The sequence below is a fragment of the Hypanus sabinus genome, chromosome 23 (assembly GCF_030144855.1).
Source record: "Hypanus sabinus isolate sHypSab1 chromosome 23, sHypSab1.hap1, whole genome shotgun sequence".
Classification (NCBI taxonomy): domain Eukaryota; kingdom Metazoa; phylum Chordata; class Chondrichthyes; order Myliobatiformes; family Dasyatidae; genus Hypanus; species Hypanus sabinus.
In genome coordinates, this window is record NC_082728.1 from 16,406,031 (window position 1) to 16,426,474 (window position 20,444).

A 20,444-nucleotide genomic window follows, 5' to 3' on the forward strand; every position below is an offset into this window, starting at 1 on the left:
CATACAACCTTCTGATTCAAAATGAATGGGTCAGAACTACCAATAAAGTGTCATGGTAGTGTAGTGGTTAATACGACCCTATTACAGCTCAAGGTGCTCTGGAGTTTGAAGTTCAGTTCTGGCACTGTTTGTGAAGAGTTTGTACATCCTCCCTCTGACTGAGTGGGTTTCCTCCGGGTGCTCCAGTTTCATCCGACAGCGCAGAGACGTATTGCTTAGCAGGTGAATTTGTCATTGTAAATTGTCCTGTGATCAGCCTAATGTAAAGTCGTTGGGCTGCTCGAAAGTGTGGCTTGTTGGGCTGAAAAAGCCTGTTCCATGTTGTGGTTCTAAATAAAAATAAATGAAGAAATAAATATGATTGACCGATATCTTCAGACTGCATTAATAGACTTTCACTCTGATAGTTTATTTAATTTGAACCACTTATATTCCTAATCTACATCATTCACTCTAACACATACCTATTTATCCATCCTGCCAGTTTCACTGATGTTAAATGTAAGCTATCGTACTTGTACAAGACTTAAGCGTCAGTGGGAATAGGTTTGCAGTATGTAAATAAAGAAGTAAAATGACTGCTTCCTCAGTAATGACCCAAGGGCAGATAAGGTTGGGAGGAAGGTCAATAAAAGCACAAGAAGATCTGAGTTGAAACTTAAATGATTATCAGTTTAAGGCACACCAATATATAATACTGCTGGCTTGGTGTTCTGAAATCTAAAATTAGTTGTATTACGGTGATTCATTGGTATTCTTTGATTGTGGTAGAGAGTTGTTTGGCAATTGCACAGTAAGTTCATATGTTTGGATAAACTGACTGACTTTTTTAACAGTCTGCTGTGTCAAACAGCATTTCCTTTCCTGAAGTACTCTATCTAGTCATGAATAATGCTTTTTACAGAAAGTACATATTGTATAATCTGTGCGAAGCTGCTGAACACGTTGAATGTTTGTGTGCAAAACAGACAGAACTATTTTACATTGGTAGCTCGTATGTCTTTTAATAAAGGAAAGAAATGAGAAAGTACAGGACAGCGTGACTTGTGTGCTAGCTGCTTATAATTACTCTTGAGATGATTATCTGTGCTTAAATTTACTGCTGTAATCTCATCCAAGGTAAAAGAGAACTGCCAGGTCCAAGTATTTTGAAAAACTTTATCAAAATCATCAGCAAGTGTGTTAGAGCTTCCCTGAGGACAGTACTTACAAATTTTGATGGTAAACCTGACTTAAGTTGTTCAATTGAGTTTATGCCCCAGTGTTTAGAATGTTGTAGATATCCATCTCTACCCAGTTGTTGGATTGGACTCAGGTTAATTGGATCACATTGATCCAATACAACTGACGTCCTAATTTAACATGCACTAGAAATGTTTTGCTTGTCCTCGTAGGCAGGAAAGAGAACACAATGTACATTTCATCTTTAATCACGAATAAAAGAGAACAGGACAAGAATTTTAATCTGCATGAAAATTTGAGAAATTTAGTGCTTTGACTACCAAGGCCTGGACCTTTTCTTTAGCTGAGATTAAGTTGGAGTGTTTAATTATCCCTATTGATAGTGGTCAGGGTGATTTCTACACTGCATTGTTATGTTAATGTCCATTATATCCTTTCAATTAACACAGCATCAAAATTTTTATTTGACAGTAAATTTTGCTTCTATTACAGATCACCCTCTCATGAATTCTAACTAAGCATAGATTCTTGGATAGCCATCTCCATTCAAGACTGCTTGGTGGAACGAACGTTACCAGCAGGGATCTACGTTCCCGGTTGCGGTGGTGTTCCGCTCAGACGTTCGAAACTGTTTCTTCAAAGGTTGCTCCAAAAAATTTCAAGACTGTATCCCAAAGTAGAAACGCAGCAGTCCCAGGCGTTGGCAATGGGCAGCGTGCGTGCCAACCGCTACAGCATTGTGTCGTCAGAGGAAGATGGGATGAAACTGGCCACAATGGCTATTGCCAACGGTTACGGAAACGGAAAAAGCAAAGTTCATACCAGGCAGCAATGCCGGAGCAGGTTTGTGAAGAAAGATGGCCATTGCAACGTCCAGTTTGTAAACATGAGCGAGAAGGGGCAGCGCTACTTGTCGGACATCTTCACAACATGCGTAGACATCCGCTGGAGGTGGATGCTGGTCATCTTCTGCTTGTCCTTCATCTTGTCCTGGCTGTTGTTTGGCTGCATGTTTTGGCTCATTGCACTGATGCATGGTGACTTGGATAATAAATTAGGCCATAAGCCATGCGTTTCTGAGGTCAAAAGCTTCACGGCTGCATTTTTATTCTCCATCGAGACACAGACAACAATTGGGTATGGCTTTCGCTGCGTGACGGAAGAGTGCCCCATAGCAGTGTTCATCGTGGTCTTTCAGTCTATCGTGGGCTGCATCATAGATGCTTTCATCATTGGCGCTGTCATGGCCAAGATGGCCAAACCGAAAAAGAGGAATGAAACATTAATCTTCAGTGACAACGCGGTGATTGCAATGAGAGATGGGAAGCTCTGTTTAATGTGGCGAGTTGGAAACTTGCGCAAAAGCCACTTGGTGGAGGCTCATGTTCGAGCCCAGCTGCTGAAGTCAAGGATAACTCCAGAGGGTGAATACATCCCTTTGGATCAAGTAGATGTCAATGTAGGCTTTGACAGTGGAATAGATAGAATATTTCTGGTGTCCCCTATTACAATAGTCCATGAAATTGATGAAGACAGTCCTTTTTATGACTTGAGTAAACAGGATCTGGATAATGCAGACTTTGAGATTGTAGTCATTCTGGAAGGAATGGTAGAAGCTACTGCAATGACCACCCAGTGTCGCAGCTCATATCTTGCCAGTGAGATCATCTGGGGTCATCGATTTGAGCCAGTGCTCTTCGAGGAGAAAAACTATTACAAAGTGGACTATTCTCGCTTTCACAAAACCTACGAGGTGCCTAATACGCCTCTCTGTAGTGCCAGGGACCTGGCCGAAAAGAAATACATACTCTCCGCACCTAATACTTTTTGCTATGAAAATGAGGTGGCCCTCATGAACAAGGACGATGAGGGGAGTGAAAGTGGGGTTCCAGAGAGCCCAAGCACAGACACTCAAACTGACCATAATCAGGCCACCGTTCCATTAGAACCTCGCCCACTGAGGCGAGAATCCGAAATCTAATACCTAAAGTATCTTTGTTTTGTTAAAGAGAGTATCTGTCAAAGCATATTATGCTTACTGTGGCCGGAGTAGTCAGCCTGGAAGGGTACTGTTGAAGTTAGGCTTTGCTCAAAAAAAGCTGCTCTGCAGGAGGGTTTGTCCTTCAGCAGAAAATCAGTTCTTTCATACAAAGCACTAACTATACTTTCTGACGCAACGTGAAGGCACATAATACTGTATGCTGTAGCATACATAAACCGTATAGCAAAACTTGAACTTGCAGGAAAGACTGGGTGGATTGCATTATCTAAGGATGGCTTTCAATGGAAACTTGTAAACCTAGGAGATTTCCATCTGCTCTGAATGGTTTAACCAAATACCTGAAGGTACAGTGAACTCTGTACAATGATTTCAAAGACAAAGGTCTTGCTGTTAATAAGTGAATCTGCAGCTTAAATAATATTTATTTTGGAGAACTTATTGTGATTAAAGAAAATCAGTATTTACGATCCCTGCTCTTTTTGAGCATCATCGATTAGAACATGGTTTGATTAGTTTTCCACTAGTTCCCCGATTACCCTATTTTAGTCTCCCAAGAACTGGTAACTTGCTTCTCCATAGTAGTGGCCCACTTACAATTATTTTGATTGCCACATTTTCTCTAAAGGACATGGTTCCATGATTAATTAGAACTCCTGCATTTGGAGGTATCTTGGGGCATTGCTCATGTGCAAAACTGTCACCATTCTCCAAAAGCCTAGGAGCATATAAGTTTTGAACGTCACGTTCAACCTTCTACCAAAGACGTACAGGACCATCCCATACCTCAGAAGCTGAGATGCCTTGTTCCAAAATGCAGGAAGGTTCAGTTTCCAAATCTGATAGTTTATTCATCAAAGGCACTCTTTGATCTTAAGTAATTACAGTCTTTGATCTTAACTGCCCCTCACCCACCACCCCAATAAGAAGGGAGTTACTTTCTTGAGATGCTTTACTGGACAGCAAATGAGATTTGGTTTGCAGTAGTATTAGGCTGCACTTCTCTGAAAGTCTGATTATGAGCCACCTTAATACAATGAGCTAACCAAACATCTTGAATGCCATGGCCATTTGTACTAGAGACACAACTGAGCCACATGCCTGGCTTTCTGGGATGATTTTTTTTTCCATAGCAAATTTGCTCAGACTGAATCAGAAGTGAGTGTCCTGGTGAGCAAAGTCTTGACGGTACTTGCACTCAGAACCTCTCGAAGGCTCTGTAGCTTATCTGATCTTCCCAGCTGTTAAAGAGGCTGAACGGAGGCATCAGCAAGGGTGAGGTCACGTTGTTAGTGGAAGGATCTGGGAGATTTAAATTTTTGTTTTCCTTTTTCCTTTCCATGGTTTTATTTCCTTTTTTTTCCCACCTGAATTGGCTTCCACTAATTCCACAACAATAGCTAACCAGTCTTCTTGCATTCCAAGACTGGCTTACCAGAGAGAGGATTTTTACTGCTGTGTTAATGTACCTGGATCGACCTCCCAAGTCTTCACAGACCTGGTACCTATTCTCTGAAAAGGTAATCCATGAAAATGATCCATCAGATCAGTTCTATGTCTCCAATGAGGATGTCAGCAGGATTTACTAAATTAACACTTTGGGCCAGATTGTAGTAGTGATAAGGTTCACTGAACTTTCTGGTATTAACTCTTTGAATACCATTTAAAACATGCAGAGTTTTAAAAGTAAGCTTTTAAGACTGTTCATTCATAAGCTGAACATTGAGGGCATTGGAAGTAAGAGAACATTTCTCTTTTCAAATTACGAGTATTCTTTGGAAAGAAACAAGTTAGGTAAAAGTCGGGCTCGTTCTGCGATGAAGGGTTGCTGACGTACTGAGAGCCGAGATTAAGATCCTTTTCCAACTGCAAGTTTGTCTCCTGGTCCAAGTACAGCTTTGTTGGAGAAAAGGCTCTCAGAGGACTGAAATCACTTGCTTAGTAAAGTGGCGAGCTTCCGCAGACTGCAAGTGATTAATGGTCCTGTGGAAGTGAGATACCGTGAACAACTCCATGGCAGGGAGCCAACCAGGGCTGGGAATGGGAGTTGGGGTGGGGATAGGCGTGGGAGGCAGGCAGTGTCTGCGTGAAGAAAGCAATACACACAAGTGACTGATTTAGTTAAGTACAGAGAGAAAATACGCACAAGACAACTTGAAGATGGATGCCAGTCAGTATACTAATTTAAAAAAAAATGCAAAAATACTGCACATGCTGCTAAAACTGGTTCCTCAGAATGGAATTTCAACCAAAGAGTATTTAAACCAGCAAATAAAGCAATGGGAGAAGAGCAGGACACCAAGGAGCTGGCTTACATCACTTTGGATTTGCCCTGCTAAATGCTGCCATTTCACTGAAAAGAATTTAGCACATTTAAAAATATATTAAAAAAAAACTTCCTTGAACAATTCAGGTCTCATCACCTGATTCATATATTTATCAGGAAAGAAAGAAACAGCATTTGTACAAAAAAAACTCTTGCAATATATATAGTTTTGAAAAAAATGTACAGTTTATAAAAGTTTAACAAATATTTTCATATTTAAAGCCAAATGTAAATAGATTCAAAGTAAGATGCCACAAAAGGATTAAAACTGGCAGTTCAGTACTTGTATCAACCAGTAGAACCTAGTTGCTGCAGGTTAGCGCGGGTTACTTGATTTTAACATTGTTCAAGTTTAGTAGGGTTTGTAACAACTATGAACTTTCATTATTTATTATTTAAGCATGACATGAAATTAAAACTCATAGAATATCTTAAAAGCATTTAAAATAAACTGGTTAGAATTTGGAAAGCTGCAATCTTGTCAGAAGACAAGTGAGTTTAAATCTCATGCACTCTTTGTATGAGATTTCTATAAAGATATTTCTTTTGGCCTTCCTACGAGGCATGTTGACAAAACAAAATTGTGAAGTACTGTAACGTTTATAATGTATAGCTGCTCTCGACCATTTAAATTATTTAGTGCTGCATGGTGGTCACCTCTCAGCCGGTAAGATTTGTTGTCTTATGAACTCCATAGCTTTTCCTCAAAACACTTGCAGCTTGAACAAGGTAGATTTTGGATGATGTTCTTGATTTCAGTTGTACTTGTCCCAATTTTGCAACCTTTTTTTATTGATGTCTTCCAACTGTACTGCACAGATCCACCATTTGTACAGATTTTTTAAAAATAATGTATGTCTTATTTTATGGTTGAAATAAATTTTTTGTGAAATACTAAACAACATGTCTGACTTTCTTATTATGTCATGCACATTTCAGCATAAGGTCAAACTATGTCCTTGTTCACTCACAAGTTCCCAGACGTTTCCTGTAGACCACACATTATCTTCCTCCTTGACAAGTGTCTGAAACTGAACCGGACTACTTGTTACCTTGAAGATTTATTTGAACTGAGATGAGGTTTGGACCACAGAACCTCACTGGGACTAAAGTCAGCTATTTCAGTAAAATTGCCTGACTCCACCAACCCCTCAGTTCAGCTGCTGCTGCATTCATACCACCTCCTCACGTAGCTGGTTCGATGCTATCCCTTACCCTGTACAAGAGAAGCAGTTTATATTTCAGATGGAAGACACTTCTTTGGCAGATGCAGGTGACTGTAGGAATAAGTTAATTTATAACATTCAGCTTACTTAACACTAGGTTGTTTCCTCACTTTCCCAATTCTTCAGTCTGAAACGTTCAGTCTGTGTCTCCTTCAACAGACATGGCCTGACTTGCTGAGATTCCCCAATATTTTTTGTTTTTATTTTGGATTTCCGGCATCTGCAGTTCTCCAATTTCCAGTACTTTATTTCTCATTTCTTTGAGATCATCCACTTCCCTGCTTGCTCTGAACTAACTTGGACCATATTATGATCACATACTGTATAGCTCTTTGATTGTTAATCCACACTGCTTTCTGCTTGGTGATTAAAATACTTATCTAATTTTTAAACAGTATAGGACCAATCCCATCACCATGTCTGTAGCTACCTTCAAGTTTACAATTCCCCAAAGTAGCATTAATTTTTAATAGACCTGATCACTGACTACAAGCGTACACTGACACTGACACCACCCTCAGTTGTGCCTTTCTCAAAATCTTCCTCTTTATTCAATCATTTAGTTATTCATCCCAATATGGCCTAGTATCATTTTTTGTTATTGTTAATGCAATTGCAAAGTGCTTTGGGAGCTATTTGGTCCAATAAGGATGCTTATAGCAGTGAGACTGTCTATTTACACTTTAGATCTTACCTGTGAATGAATAAATATTACTCAGAGATAAATCACTTTGACAATATAACAGCAATAACTTGCTATTGGAAAATAAAATTGCAGATCTGAAGTTACTAGTTTTGCTTCCTAATTGCAATTTTTAATTTTATTTATTTAGAGATATGGCACGGAAAAGGCCCTTCTGGCCCTTCAAAATGTGTTGCGCAGCAACCCACCAATTTAACTCTAGCTTATTGACAGTATAATATACAATGGGCAATTCACCTACTATCTGGTAGATCTATGGACCGTGCGAGGAAGTGAGAGTAACCTGGAGAACACACACACACACACACACACACACACTTGCTTATGGACAGCACCGGAATTGAACTCTGAACTCTGACGCCCCAAGCTGTAATATTGTCGCGTTAACTGTGGCAGCGGAATATAGTATTATTGCTATGTACAACCACCGGCCACTTAATTAGGTTAGGTACATCCTGTATGTAGTAAAGTGGCCACTGAGCTTATGTTTGTGTTCTTAAGCTGCTGTGGCCCATCCACTTCAAGATTAGACATGTTGTGCATTCCAAGATACTCTTCGGCAGACCACTGTTGTATTGCGTGGTAATTTGAGTTACTGTCGCATTCCTGTCAGCTTGAACCAGTCTGGCGATTCTCCTCCGCCCTCTCTCATTAACAAGGTGTTTTCACCCACAGAAACGCTGCTCACTGGATTTTTTTTGTGCACCATTCTCTCTAGAGGCTGCTGTGTGTGGAAAACCCCAGGAGATCAGCAGTTTCTGAAATACTCAAACCACCCCATCTGGCACCAACAATCATTCCACAGTCAAAGTCGCTTAGATCACATTTATTCCCCATTCTGATGTTTGGTCTGAACCTTTTGACCATGTCTGCATGCTTTTCTGCATTGAATTGCTGCCATGTGATTAGTTGATTAGATGTAGGTATACCTAATAAAGCCGGCCACTGAGTGTGTATGGCCAAGTATCAAAATTTTATTTTAATGTAATTGCAAAGTGCTTTGGGCATTATTTGATCTGATAAAGTTGCTTATATAAGTGATTCTGTCTATTTATCCTTTGGATTTTCCCTGAAAATGACTAAAAGCAAAAATTACCCAGGATAAATCACATTGACAATACAGCAACAATAAATTGCTATTGCAAAATAAAATTGCACATCCAAAATCATCAGTTTTATTTTGTAATTGCAATTTATTAGTGCTGTATATTCTGAAATCTGAAGCAGAAACAGAAAATCTGGCAGCACCTTTGGAGAAGGAAACGAGAGTCAGTGTTTCAAATTCACAGCCCCATCTATACCTATGTTATCTCTAGGTTTAAGTGTTGATCAAGAACCTTCATCTTAAAGACTTAACTCTGGTTCTCTTGAGTTAGCTGTATAAGGGTCTTGGCATGAAATATTGACTTCTTATTCCTTTCTGTAAATGCTGCCTGTCCTGCTGAGTTTCTCCAGCATTTTGCATGGGTTTGTGTGGATTTCCAGCTTCTGCAGAATCTCTTCTGTTTCTGATTCTTCTTCCAACATTAAATTGCATTCATCTAAAGTTCTGCACAGAAGTAATTAGGTGATGCTTCACTGAAAAAAAAATACCCAGTACATTAGTTTAATAGATGACTCGTTGATTCAATTAACTGAACTGTACAAATAATCCCTAGGTCAGCTTTTGGAGAACCATGGTTACATATTGAACTGCAGGCTTGACACAAACCTCCCCCGCCACCCCAGGTGTCAGCATAGATAAACCTCCACCGTTGGGCATATTGCAGCCTTATTGAATTTGCATGATGCCCAGCATTCGTTCATTTTCACATGGAGATGCATTACACTGATATTGAAAGCATGGAATCAGCCTTCTGTTTCAGCAAGGACCTAGGATCCTGTTTCATTTCTATCTGGTGCCTGACCCCACTTCCAGAACATGCCTTGAGTGTCTTTTTAATCCTAAAAGCTACAAGTTGCCATTTCGGTAAACAGGTGGAAATGAAGACATCAGTCTCTCGCTGAGGACATTTGCAGTATTTATTTAGGGATAAAGCACGGTACAGTCCATGCCACCCTATGAGACCAATTAACCTATTAACCCCGTCCATCTTTGCAATGTGGCAGAGAACTGGAGCACCTGTGGTCATGGAGAGAAAGTACAAACTCCTTATAGACAGTTATTACAGCACAAGAGATCTGGGTTAATTTCTACGCAAGGAATTAAACCCGAGTCGCTGATACTGTAATAACGTCATGCTAACTATTACACTACCTTGCCAGTCACTTGACCTAAAGCATATTCTCTGCATTCACTTGTTATCAAAGCTGACCATTGCTTCAGGAGAAAACTGATTGGTTCTCTGGTTTCTGACTACCAAGTTCAATAGATTTACCTATAAAGCTGTGGAGTCTGAGGCACCAATGGTGTGATTGACATGTTCGATGTCAGTGTTGTTGGGAGCAATTAGTAATGACTTTCTAGGAAAGGAGCAATCCATTGTCAGTGGTGTCGATGCACACACAAGTCATCTGTGCTGCCTGTTAATGTTCAGCTTTTGTGTGAGTTTACTCAACAGGTGATCAGAGCTGTGGCTGAGAATTAGCTGACTGATATCCCTTTTGCTGACTGAATTTTCCCTTTGCCATGATCGCAATTCATCCTCACCAGTACTTGTTCCGCCTCTTAGGCAGGATTCGTTGGAATTCATCTGACCTTTGACACTGCTTGATCGCTCAAACCAGAACATACTGGTGCAATTCCACACTGCTGTCCTCACGTCAGCCATTACTGTCTGGTTTGGTGCAGCATCTGCATCCTGCATCTCGCGATGTACAGAAACGACAGCAAACTCTCAGGTCAGCAGAAAAAGTCATTGGCTGCAGTGAGCCTTCACTACAGGGTTGTATGTCCAGGACCAAGAAACGAGCAGGAAACATCATTACAGGCACGAAAAATCATTGCAAACTGCCTTCTTCAAAAGCTCCATTCTGGAAAGCACTATAGGCCTATTAAAAAAAAAGTCAGGCCGGGTTAAAAGCTTCTTCTCCAGACAGATTAACTAGTTAGCCCCCCAAAACCCCCTTTATCACCTTCACTGTAAACCATTTAAACCACTTTTTATAATGCAGTTTACATTGTAAATAAATGCTGGTACTTATGCACATTTTATTCAATATCTGCACCTCTAACCTTATTTTTTTATTTAATTCATTTTTCTTCATAATTGTTGAATGTTGTCATTCATGTCGCACCCTGACTAACACTCCACAACAGGTTCCTATTACATGCAAGTGTATGTGGCAAATCAAGTTGATTCTTGATCCTTGAAGTTGAGGTCTTTGGATCAGCATCGATTAGCCTATCCACCTAAGTTGGTGCCATATTCATCATTCCTCTGAAAATTGGAATATTTCAGATGCTGGAACTCTAGAAATAAAAACAGAAAATTCTCTGAGCACTCAGTAGGACAGGAAGAACTGAGGGAGAGAGAAGCAGAGTTAATATTTCAGGTTAAAGGGTCCTCTCTTTCCACCAGTGCTACCTGACTTGCCAAGTGTGTTCAGTGTTTTCTGTTTTCTCTTTCTTAGTTCCCTTTTGCAGAAAGAAACCTCAGTCAGAGCTGAATTCGCTGTCGATCCATTTATAATGGAAGCTCTCACTGAAACCATCATTTGGATGACTTGCAATGACTGGTATTTGCCGAAGTTCCAATTCTATGTTTAATTGGTGATGGAGAGGAGATCATTTCTCCATGTTTGGTGATTTTGTATGTATGTATGTATGTATGTATGTATGTATGTATGTATGTATGTATGTATGTATGTATTTATTTATTTACTTACTTACTTACTTACTTACTTACTTACTTACTTACTTACAGACACAGTATGAAACAGGCCCTTCCAGCCCACCGAGCTGTGTCACCCAGCAACCCACCGATTTAACTCTAGCCTAACCACAGGATAATTTACAGTGGCCAATTAACTGACCGATTGCTAGGTCTTTGGACCGAGAGAGGAAACTAGAGCATCTGGAAAAATTCCATGTGCACATAGGAAGAACATACAAGCTTCCTTAAAGAGGACACCGGAGTTCAACTCCAAACACCAATGCTCAGATCTGCATCAGTCACTATGCTGCTATAAACTGGATGCACGGCGAGTGTTTGCTGGTTCTGGTGGGGATTGCTGCACTTCTGTTTCCATTCGCTTCAGCGGAGTGGATTGCATGGTGAGTAGAAATGGGATATTCTGCTGTTTCTCACACACACACACACACACACACACACACACACACACACACACACACACACACCTAGTAAGGCAGACAGACACACCCACACACATGCACACGAACACACCTAGGGAGACAGACAGATAGACACACATGCACACAGACACTCACAGACAGACAGACACACATATATACTCATATAGACAGGCACTCACAGACACACACTTTGGTCGATCACTTTAGTGCTTTACTGATTGTTTCAACATTTATGTTACGCCGAGTCTTTTTAATCTGATTTTGTACCCTTCTCAGTGTCTGCTTAATGCTTGTGTTGTTTCACAAGTGGCCAAGCCCCTCCACTGCTGTTTGCTGATCCATGTTTCTGCTGAATGAAGGTTTAGGTGGAGAGGCCAAGATAAACTCAATACTTTGGCAAAGCTACTTAGCTTTCTGTGATAGCACAAACTATCTCACATGAAGTGAGGGAGTGGAACGAGGGAAGAGTTTATGTATGTAGTGTTTGTTGGATCTACTCACGTTAATTAAGCTTTAAATGGTCACAATCAGTTGTAATCCTTCCTATATCACCTCTAAATTATTTCAAGCTGCCACAGCCTGCACAAGGTGCTGTAAACTATCAGGTTGGATGCCGGCATGGACATACAACTCACTGATCTCCGTTGATACCCCTGCCCCCCACCCTTACCCCCATCTCTATCTATTATTTTAGTCTGGTTCTCTTTCTCTCTCTTTTCCCCCCTCACTATAATCTCTCCCCCCAGCCCTACCTTTCTTTCTCTTTTATTTCCCATAATTCTCCACCTTCCCCCAGCCCATTTCCCTCCAGCCTATCACTTCCTAGCTCTCTACTTTATCCCTCCCCCCACTTCTTATCCCCCTCGACCATCCCATGTTACTTCACTCCTGATGAAGGGTTTCGGCCCGAAACGTCGTCACTACCTCCTCCCATAGATGCTGTCTGGCCTGCTGAGTTCTGCCAGCATTTTGTGTTTTTTTATTGCTTTTTGATTCATCTTGATGCCAGCTGTAGATATCTGTATTGGGATAATGTACACCCTGTTCATGTTCCATAGTCTTTCAATTTCCTCTTTTAATGCAGCATATTTCTGGCATTTTAATTTATTGATTTCTGTATTCCATTAATGTTTGGAATGGCTCTATCTTTTAAGTAAGTTTTTCATGCTTGTTTATCTTGTAATATTATACCCAGGTGATTTTTATGGATCAGCCATAATATAGTTTGCAGGTCTCTGACTCTAAAACTAGATCAGACTTGTATTTATAATAAGGTATGGTGTCTTTTATGCAAGCTTTGTGTTTGCCACCTGATTGTGCCTGTGTAAGCAATCAGATTAAGTGAAACTGCTGCAGGGTCCTGTAATGTGTTGGATTGTTTCTGGTTTCTCTTGGCATTTCTCCATTTATCATCTTGAAGTTGTTGTTCTTTCATTATGCATTTCTGGTATTTTTTATTTTATTACTATTATTATATAAGGTTCCCCATACAAGGCTCATTCAGAAAGTAATGAGACATGGATCCAAGGAGACCTTGCTTTGTGGATACAGAATTGGCTTGACCACAGAAGACAAAGGGTGGTTGTGGATGGTTCATATTCTGCATGGTGGCTGGTGACCAGTGGTGTTCTGCAGGGATCTGTTCTGTTCTGTTCTTATAAATGACCTGGATGAGGAAGTAGAAGGGTAGGTTAGTAAGTTTTCTGATGATACAAAAGTTGGGGGTGTTGTGAATAGTCTGGAGGGTTGTCAGAGTTTACAACGGGACATCAATAGGATACAGATCTGGGCTGAGAAGTAGCAGATGGAGTTCAACCCAGATATGTGTGAAGTGGTTCATTTCAATTGGTCAAATTTGAAGACAGAATATAGTATTAATGGTAAGACTCTTGGCAGTGTGGAGGATCTTGGGGTCCATGTCCATAGGACACTCAAAGCTGCTGCGCAGCTTGAGAGTGTTGTTCAGAAGGTGTATAGTATGTTGGCTTTCATCAACCGGGGACTGATTTCAAGAGCCATGAGGTAATGTTACAGCTATATAAGACCTTAGTTAGACCCCACTTGGAGTACTGTGTTCAGTTCTGGTCACCTCATTAAAGGAAGGATGTGGATGCTATAGAGAGAGCGCAGAGGAGATTTACAAGGATGTTGCCTGGATTGGAGAGCATGCCTTATGAGAATAGGCTGAGTGAACTCAGCCTTTTCTCCTTGGAGTGAAAGAGGATGAGAGGTGACCTGATAGAGGTGTATAAGATGATGAGAGGCATTGATCGTGTGGATAGCAAAAAGCTTTTTTACCAGGGCTGAAATGGCTAACATGAGGGGGCATAGCTTTAAGGTGCTTGGAAATAGATACAAGGGGATGTCAGAGGTAACTTTTTCATACAGTGAGTGGTGGGTGCATGGAATGCACTGCCTGCGAAGGTGGTAGAGGCAGATGTAATAGGGCCTTTTAAAAGACTCTTACATAAATACATGGAGCTTGGAAAAACAGGCAGCTTCTAGAGTAGGTTACATGGTCAGCACAACATTGTGGGCTGAAGGGCCTGTAATGTGCTCCAGATTTTCTATGTTCTGTTCTATTATTTGCCTTTTTATTTGCACAGTTTGTCTTCTTCGGCACATTGGTTGTTTTTCAGTCTTTGCGTGCAATTTTTCATTGATTCCATTATATTTCTTTATCCTACTGTGAATACCTGCAAGAAAATCGATCTCAGGGTAATATATGGTGACAGATACATTCTTTGATAATAAATTTATTTTGAACTCTGCTTGTACTAAGCCCTCAAGCTCAGGAATTCCATTCCTCAGTCTTCTGTCCACTCTCTCCCTCTTTGAGTAAACATTTTGCAATCCAACCCAATTCTTTCTTGTGTATTTGCTCTGAACTTTGTTTGGTAAAGCTCCAGCTAAGTGTTTTGGGACACTTTTCTATGTTAAACTAACCCTGTAAATGAAAGTTGTTGAAGTTTGTTAATCAGGATTGACTGTTTGCCTTAATTGGAGCTCAAATTGGAATCAACTGGGCTGGTTGTAAACATATAGGGCAAGCACAGCACCCAGTGTTCCAAAAATAGGGCATATAATGTTATCTCAGATCAGTTTCAGATGTTGGTCATTCTCTGTTAAAGGGCATTGAAGATCTTGTGATCGTGCTGCCCAATCACCGCAACGTCAAGTACACAGACTGATCGCTTGCGTTTCTGCTGGATGAAACTAAGACAATCGAATTCCTGAAAACATTCAGAAGCAATGGAATTAAATGTTAACAAATAGTATCAATGCATTCTACTGTGTATCCTGATTAGTGGGAGAGAGTGAACCACACACCAGCTAACAAAATCATCCATCACGTGAAGCTTTGGTCTAAATTCAATTAACACTCAGTCATTAATTGAATGTTAGAAAGGTGACACCTGATGTGAAATTGAATTGCTTAAGAATGGAACACCATCCCACAGAGAGCAAATGTACACTCACTTCAGCAATGCACACAAAATGCCAGAGAAACTCAGCAGGCCAGACAGCACCTATATAAGTGAACGGATAGTCGACATTTTGGGCCAGACTCTTCTTCAAGACTGCGAAGGAATGGGGAAGATGCCAGAAAAACAAAGGTGGGGGGAGGGGAAGGAGGCGTACTGGATGGCGATAGGTGAAGCCAGGTGGGCAGGAAAAGTCGAGGGGTGGTGAAGAAGGAATTTGAACAGGAGAGCATCTGGAAGTCATGTGGCACACGGTGGCGGGGAAGACAAGCTCCGAGGAGGGACACGTGGCTGTGGCAGCGTGTCTGAGAAAGTACTTGGTCGAAGAGTCTGAGTGTAGCAGAGGTCACAGAGGGGGAGCAGAAAGGGTTTCATCCTGCATTTGAGTTTAAATTATCATTGGATCTTCTTTTAACCCATATAACTGTATATAGTTTGACATGAGTTAGCTTTAAGTTAAAGTTATCCAAACACTGAATATGTAAAGGATACAACTGGCCCAAATTGGTTCTATTTAGGAGAGATTTATTAATGATCTTCCGAAACATATAATGTCTTATTTGAGAGCCCATGGTATGCAATCAGGTTTGTATCTCAATTACATCGTTCATGAGTTTGTGGATCCAGTTTCTAATCCAGTTGGCTGAGACCGATAGCCTCAGAAAGTGACTTTGAAGTCCAGCATGACTGAATGAAGGAAAGGACATCCTCATCATAGGCTGGAGGCAGGAATTCCAATGGAGAGTAATCAGTTTGTGTGGGGACGTCAAACATTGACAATCCATAACTGTTTTATGGAAAGGAATCTAAACTCAAGACTTGGAGGCCAGCAACATCTAGTGTGTTACCCCCACATGCATCTGAGACTTAGACTACCCACTGTCAGGGGAAGAGATGAATCGGTGGATGGAGGAAAATATTCGGTGATGCTCTTCAAAAAAAATGCAAGATCCCCAATGACCTCTGGGAAATCTTGCTTCATGGTGGCTGAAAATGGAGGAGTAGGCACAGGCAACCTAGAGTCCATGCACTGGAAGCATTTCAAAGCCTAACATGAATAGTGGAACAAGAACAGCACCTTCATAACTTTCCAACCTCCCCATCCTGACATACTCGTGATGCTTTTAGTCTCATTTTTGCCTGATGAGTCACCTCAGAACCCATGGAAATGGATCATGGATCCAATCTACCCTTGATTGCTTGTGTGGCCTAAGAGGGCATCATATACGTATTTACAACAGAGGTTCCAGCTTCAGCTGGAAACACCATAAACGTGGGTTTGGACTGGAAATTATGCAAAAATGGCCACACGAGCACAAGGATAAAGATTCAAGATATTATGTGGTCGAGATGGAAAGGGAGAGCTGCTAGGGGTAGATTGTTGGGGGGATAGTTAAAATCTATCAGCTACCAAGATGTGGGGTGTGGGTGGTATGGTTACAGGGGACTGCAGATGCTGGAATCTGGAGCAAAACACAAGATGGTGGAGGAGCATCAGTCCAGGTGAAGAGTCTGGGCTGGAAACATCGACTGTCCATTTCAACTGTTATTTGCTGCTCATGATGTGGGGGAGGTTTGACAAGCCCATCAATTTTGTACAATTTTGTTTGGAGGTTACTGGGTTATTGTGAACTACAGTGAAAACGAGGTTGATAATTTAACAAAACAACTGATACTTATTTTCTGCTGTTTTCACCGAGCATACTAATAAATGCAGAGTCAAGCAATGCATGCACTTACTTAGTTTAATGGTGCCAGAAAATGGTATCTGTGGACAGTGTATCACTTCCAAAATTTGCTTCCCTGACTAGACTAAAATGAAAGTAAATTGTCAGCGTTCCCAACACTTATGGTAACACTAACAAAATCTGCAGAGAAAACATCCAAGTCTAGAATCTACAATCTGTAATTCTATGTTCCCCTTCTGTGTGACTGGTTCAGTCTTTGCAGATGCAATGCACACTGAATTAAAAGTTTGTCAACCACCTCAATGTCTTAAGTGCCCTATTCCTTCTGACAGAACTAGCATGAATCCCAACATATTGATGCAATATTGAAGAAGGTACATTGCTGTTATATTTCATTAGAAGCAGTAGGTGATTTGGCACGTCGCCAAAGACTTTAGCAAATTTCCACAGATAAACCATAGAGAGTATTCTACCTGGTTGCATCACCATCTGGTATAGAGGGGCCACTGCACAAGATTGGAAAAAAGCTGCAGAAGTTTTCAAACTCAGCCAACTCTATCATGGGCACTAGCTTCCCCAGCATTGATGACATCTTCAAAAGGAGATGCCCCAAAAAGGTGGCATCCATCATTAAGGACCTCCATCACCCAGAACATGCTCTCTTCTTATAACTATAATCAGAGAGGAGGTCCAGAAGCCTAAAGACACACATTCAATGTTTTAGGAACAGTGTTGTCCCCTCTGCCACCCAATTTCTGAATGGACAATGAACCAACCCCTGAACACTACCTCACAGTTTTTACTCTCTTTTTGCAATACTTATTTAATTTATATATATATATATTTCTTATTGTGATTTATAGTATTTTTTTATGTATTGCATGTACTACTGCTGCAAAACAAAAAATTTCACAGCAACTTAAGGATAGTTTCCTTTCTGCTGCATCACACTGATCCAACACCCTCTTTCATATCTCCTTCCCAGTGGCGCTGCCACACTCTCGAACTTTTGCATTTCCCTCTACTGCTATTTCTTATTGTTACTTTTCTGCTACAATCTTTTCACCATTCTGGCTTGTACTCATCGGTATATTTATTGTTCTAATCTTTATTGCCACATACATTGATAATTGGCCTGCAGTCATTGAGGGCATCACTGAATTGTGGTTGATAGAGCATCCAAGAATATATATTATATTGAAAGGACAGGCAGATAGGTGAAGGAGGCAATATTGGATTGGAGGATGTAAAATCCTTATGGGTAGAGTTAAGAAACTGTGAGGGTTAAAAGACCCTGATGGGAGTTATATTCAGGCTTCTAAGCAGTAGCCAGGATATGGGATCTAAAATTACAATGTAAGTTGGAAAAGGCATGTAAGAAGGTCAACGTTAAGATTGCGGAGGATTTCAATATGCAGGTAGATTGGGAAAATCAGTTTGGTGTGGATCCCAAGAGAGGGAATTTGTCGAATGCCTATGAGAAGGCTTTTTAGAGCAGCTTGTGTTGAGCCCATTCAGGGAAAGTCAGTTCTGGACTGGGTGTTGTGTAATTAACTAGAGCTGATTAGGGAGCTTAATTCGAAAATCAGTGGCGCAAAATGACGAATCAGGAGATATGTTGTCTGCTGAAGGCTAGATCTGTGGCATTCAAGTCTGGTGACCTAGGCCTGTACCAGAAAACCAGGTATGATTTGAGGAGGGCTATTTCAAGGGCAAAGAGGCAATTTCGAATGAGGTTGGAGGTGACATTGGATGTACGACAACTCTGGGAGGGTTTGCAAGACATTACTTCCTATAAAACGAAACCCAATTGCATGAATGGCAGCGATGCGTCACTACCAGATGAACTCAACACCTTCTATGTCCACTTTGAAAGGGAGAACATGACTACAGCTGTGAAGATCCCTGCTGCACCTGATGACCCTGGGATCTTTGTCCCAGAGGCCGATGTTAGTCTGTCTTTAAAGAAAATGAACCCTCACAAGGCGGAAGGTTCTGATGGAGTACCTGGTAAGGCTCTGAAAACCTGTGCTAACTAACTGGCGGGAGTATTCAAGGATGTTTTGAACCTCTCATTGCTATGGGTGGAAGTTCCCACTTGCTTCAAAAAAGCAACAATTATACCATTGCATAAGAAGAATAATGTGAGCTGCCTAAATGACTATCGCCAGGTAGCACTCACATTGCTTTGAGAGATTGGTCATGACTAGACTGAACTCCTGCCTCAGCAAGGACCTGGACCCATTGCAATTTACCTATCATCACAATAGGTCAATGGCTCTGCACATGGCTTTTGAGACTATCTGGACAACACAAACACCTACATCAGGATGCTGTTCATTGACCATAGCTCAGCATTTAATACCATCATTCCCACAATCCTGATTGAAAAGTTGCAGAATCTGGGCCTCTGTACCTCCCTCTGCAAATGGTTCCTTGACTTCCTAACTGGAAGATCATAATCTGTGCAGATTGGTGATAACATCTCCTCCTCACTGACGATCAACACTATTGCACCTCAGGGGTGTGTGCTTAGCCCACTGCTCTACTCTCTCTATACCCATGACTGTGTGGCAAGGCATAGCTCAAATACCATCTATAAATTTGCTGACGATACAATCATTGTTGGTAGAATCTCAGATGGTGAAGAGAAGATGTACAGGAGTGAGATATGCCAACTAGTTGAGTGGTGTCCCAGCAACAACCTGGCACTCAACCTCAGTAAAACAAAAGAGCTGATTGTGGACTTCAGGAAGGGTAAGATGAAGGAACACATACCAATCCTCAAAGAGGGATCAGGCGTGGAGAGAGTGAGTAGTTGCAAATTCCTGGGTGTCAAGATCTCTGAGGATCTAACCTGATCCCAACATATTGATGTAGTTATAAAGAAGGCAAGATAATGGCTATACTTCATTAGGAGTCCGAAGAGATTTGGCATGTCAACAAATACATTCAAAAACTTCTATAGATGTACTCTGGAGAGCATTCTGACAGGCTGCATCACTGTCTGGTATGGTGTGGGGAGGGGGCTACTGCACAGGACTGAAAGACACTGCAGAGGGTTGTAAATTTAGTTGGATCCATCTTCGGTACTAGCCTACAAAGTACCCAGGAATTCTTCGGGGAGCGGTATCTCAGTAAGGCAGTGTTCATTATTAAGACCCTCTAGCACACAGGGCATGCCCTTTCCTCACTGTTACCATCAGGTAGGAGGTACAGAAGCCTGAAGGCACACACTCAGTGATTCAGGAACAGCTTCTTCCCCTCTGGCATCTGATTCCTAAATGGACATTGAACCCTTGGACACTACCTCACTGTTTAAATATATATTGTTTCTGTTTTTTTGCATGATTTTTAATCTATTCAATATGTGCATACTGAAATTGATTGATTTATTATTATTATTAATTTATTTGTCTTTTTGTCTATGTTATGTATTACATTGAACTGCTGCTGCTAAGTTAATAAATATTACATACCGGTGATAATAAACCTGATTCTGAATCTGATTCTTGATTAGTCAGGGTGTCACAGATTATGGGGAGAAGGCAGGAGAATGGGACTGAGAGGGATAACAAAT

At 41.0% G+C, this 20,444-nt stretch overlaps 1 protein-coding gene across 9 annotated transcripts in view; it reads left to right on the top strand.

Moving 5' to 3' along the window:
• Positions 1–20,444, top strand: part of LOC132380002 (inward rectifier potassium channel 2) — a 285,153-nt gene that overhangs the window by 214,402 nt on the left and 50,307 nt on the right. For 7 of the 9 annotated variants that reach the window (XM_059948443.1, XM_059948445.1, XM_059948446.1 and 4 more), the window contains one exon: positions 1,675–6,392. In XM_059948443.1, coding sequence (XP_059804426.1) covers positions 1,889–3,163 — 1,275 coding nt within the window. In that variant the 5' untranslated portion in view covers positions 1,675–1,888 and the 3' untranslated portion in view covers positions 3,164–6,392. Of the gene's footprint in view, positions 1–1,674; positions 6,393–11,302; positions 11,653–18,740; positions 18,906–20,444 lie in introns of those variants that run through there. The other 2 variants (XR_009507601.1, XR_009507600.1) reach the window with 2 other exon arrangements.